Consider the following 2,886-nt stretch of genomic DNA (forward strand, 5'->3'; position numbering starts at 1 on the left):
ATACCAAGCTAAAGATAAACTAATGGTTTTAGGTGACATGAAAATGTATTCAAATTCAAACAGTAGCGCAGAAATCAACAGATATTTATGATTTTTTTACATCCACGACTTCTTGCTAACGGTTATTTTGAACAAGTGTAAAATCAACAGAGTTATTTCCGATTTACACCACTGGGTTCAATGTTGATAATAGTTTCTGCAAAACGGATCAGTAATTAATTTGGTCAAATGCCTATCTTATCCTTCTGCTAACAGTAAAAACCACAGAAAATGCACAAAATATACATTATTACAAGCTTTAGTATCAAATTCATGGTTTTAAATCAATTTTCCAATTGGAAACTGCGCAACTCAAAACTTCCCAGTGCTGAACCCACCGTCATAACCGGATGAAGAAAAAGAGCGAGATGCAGCGATTTGTACGTCAAAAACACTCGCCGGGTGTCAAGCGAACATTTTCGTTGCAGTAACCTTCGCCATTTTACGTTGGATTTCGCGCTGCGCATGTTAAATCTTACCGCCGCTTGTGCAAAGTGTTGCGTTTTCAGTTCAACTTGCATTATCGTACTTCCATCATGCCTCCACTCAAGAAACACAAACCATACCAGCTGCCATCCGACTTCGAGCCGCTTCTGGCACGGTTAGGGATAGAGTCAGCGCAGGACGGCGCGCAACAGCGTGCAGCGTTTGCTCTCTTCGGGCGAAACATCACCTTCGAGGCGATGGAATGGAACCAATCGCACTACTATCTGCTTCGGAGCTGGTTTCGGGATGGGAGGAGTGAACGTGCGCCCACCCGCGGTCCGCTGCTCGGCATGAACGGTGCCGCTGCCAGACCGTTCCGTACGTCCACTACCATGCGGCCGAACTTGGAGAGTTCCTTGCCGCGATCGAACATGACGCCGTACCCGGTCGTGGTACCGTTCCAGCGCATGGAAGCACCGTTGCCCCAGGAAATTGTAAGTATGCCGCGCGCTCAATGTTTGTGCCTTGTCCTTATGTCGTCGTAAATGTTGCGCGTTTTTAGCTGAACGATCGCAATAAGCTGCTGGCGTACCATAAAGTCCACTGGAGGCAGGTGCGCCTGGATTGGACCCATCACCGGAAGCTTCACCTGGAGAACTTTGCGCCCAGTTTGGAGGCGATTGAGACGTACCGCGTACAGCCGACGAACGATTAGTGTGCCGGTGCGATACGGTTGTAGTTGAATTCAAACTTTCCCTTTGGAATTACTCAATAAACGCAGAAACCGTTGCGTTGCGCCATTATGCTTCAACGTTCCTAATAGCTGCAACGCGACAAAACGGCCTGTGCTTTTGTATGTTGTGATGAGAGAAAACAATTGCACCGAATGTTTACGTGCGCATAAATTACATCGTTTTTGATTAGTGTATCATCCGCACTGGTCCAGGCTACTTGTAAATGCACTCAGCTTTCCCTTCCCTTTCCCAATTGATTAATGTCGCCCGTAATTAGTCACCAGTGCGTGTGTGTGCAATTGGGGATGTAGCATCGTTATTACACCACCACCGCAGGGCGATAGCTGTAACGGGCCGGATGATGCATTTGCTTGGCGCATGACCTACGATCCCTCCCGCAGGGCTGCTACGTCAATCCGACCGTCCGGGTGGCGCGGTTTATCAATCGCCACGTAAATACTGCACCGGTGGAGCGATAAAAGGGCACCATACGCCAACGGGTCCAGTATTTATGTTTGCAAGTGCGCCAACTTTGACCCTCCGCCTCCCAGAACACGTGCACGGCACAGAATATTAGAGCATGATATGAAACCTCTAAGTTGGTGTGATAAAGGCACCACAACACGGTGGAGCCGTGCGATAAAACCCCAAAATGTTTGTGGCGATCGTGTTCGCAGCAGCAGCAGCAGCTCCGGCTGCACCACCCGGAAGGCTTAACTTTGATGCGGTGTTTGTCCGAGGTGTTTTGATCCGAGTTTTGGCAGGCAAACGTGCTTAGTTCCTTGTAAACGATCATGGAGGATATCGTATCAGGTGTGTCCGGTGTCAACATTATCAGTAACGGGTATCCATGCAACACGGAATAGTACATTATAAGTCCATATCATTTAATCACCGGTAAAGCCGGCAGTGTAAAGCCGACCACAAAAATGACGTCCTGTGGCCTTGCTGCGGCTATTAACCGGCAAGGAATGAGCTTTGTTACTTGACACAAAACAGAAACAGAGTAAGGAAATCCCCTTCGCAGTAGCTGTTGCCTTCAAAGTAAGCCAATGGGCTTACTCGTTCACTTTCCCCCTCTGTAAAAGAACCAGTTTCCGGGGACGTTGAAAAGTATGCCGAAATGTTACTTATATTGCCCTGCTCTTCCTCTGCGATTGTTCCTTTCGCGTGCTTTTGCTGCGAAGCCGTACTGCTACATTCGCCCGGCCTCTTCATAAGCTCCTCCAGCACGGCAGGAACATCTCAAACAAGGGAAAGGGTTGTTACACACTTTTGGTGTGTCCCTAATATCTGTCCAGCTACACCGACGGAACAAACCGAAATTGTACACTACCTTCACGCAGGAGGACACTTTAGCCTCGGTTCCGTTTCGGTGGTCGTAATTACCGTCACGGAGTGCTTCCCGTTGAAGAGTTTTCCTTGAAAAGAGAAAGGAGAGAGAAAAAAAGAAGGGCTAAGAAAAGGTAGCAGGTAACACGGGAACGAACAGAAAAAGAAACAGCATCTTCCAGCAGTACGTCCACACGTACCCTCTACCCCATCTGGAAAACGGTAAGAGGATTAATGGTTTTGCTGGCTTCGGTGCTGTAGTAGACACAGGAATTTCTCGCTCGCTACCGCTCCCGAGGACAGTGCATGAATACTAAGGAGCCAATAATTTTCCCCACAATAATTGTACGCTTGA

The 2,886-nt window shown here is 48.1% G+C and overlaps 1 protein-coding gene across 1 annotated transcript; it reads left to right on the forward strand.

Annotated features, from left to right (window-relative positions):
• The first annotated feature begins 482 nt into the window (after window positions 1-482).
• Window positions 483-2,136, forward strand: LOC120951593 (uncharacterized). Its single transcript, XM_040370389.2, has 2 exons — window positions 483-959; window positions 1,028-2,136. The coding sequence occupies exons 1-2, from the start codon at window positions 576-578 to the stop codon at window positions 1,178-1,180; spliced, it is 537 nt and encodes a 178-aa protein (XP_040226323.2). The 5' UTR covers window positions 483-575; the 3' UTR covers window positions 1,181-2,136.
• Window positions 2,137-2,886: the final 750 nt, after the last annotated feature.

The sequence above is a fragment of the Anopheles coluzzii genome, chromosome 2, assembly GCF_943734685.1.
Source record: "Anopheles coluzzii chromosome 2, AcolN3, whole genome shotgun sequence".
Lineage (NCBI taxonomy): Eukaryota > Metazoa > Arthropoda > Insecta > Diptera > Culicidae > Anopheles > Anopheles coluzzii.

Coding starts and splice junctions, on each gene's coding strand:
- LOC120951593 (XM_040370389.2), top strand. CDS start 576: ATGCCTCCACTCAAGAAACACAAACCATACCAGCTGCCATCCGACTTC. Junction 960..1,027: donor CACCGTTGCCCCAGGAAATT/GTAAGTATGCCG, acceptor GCGCGTTTTTAG/CTGAACGATCGCAATAAGCT.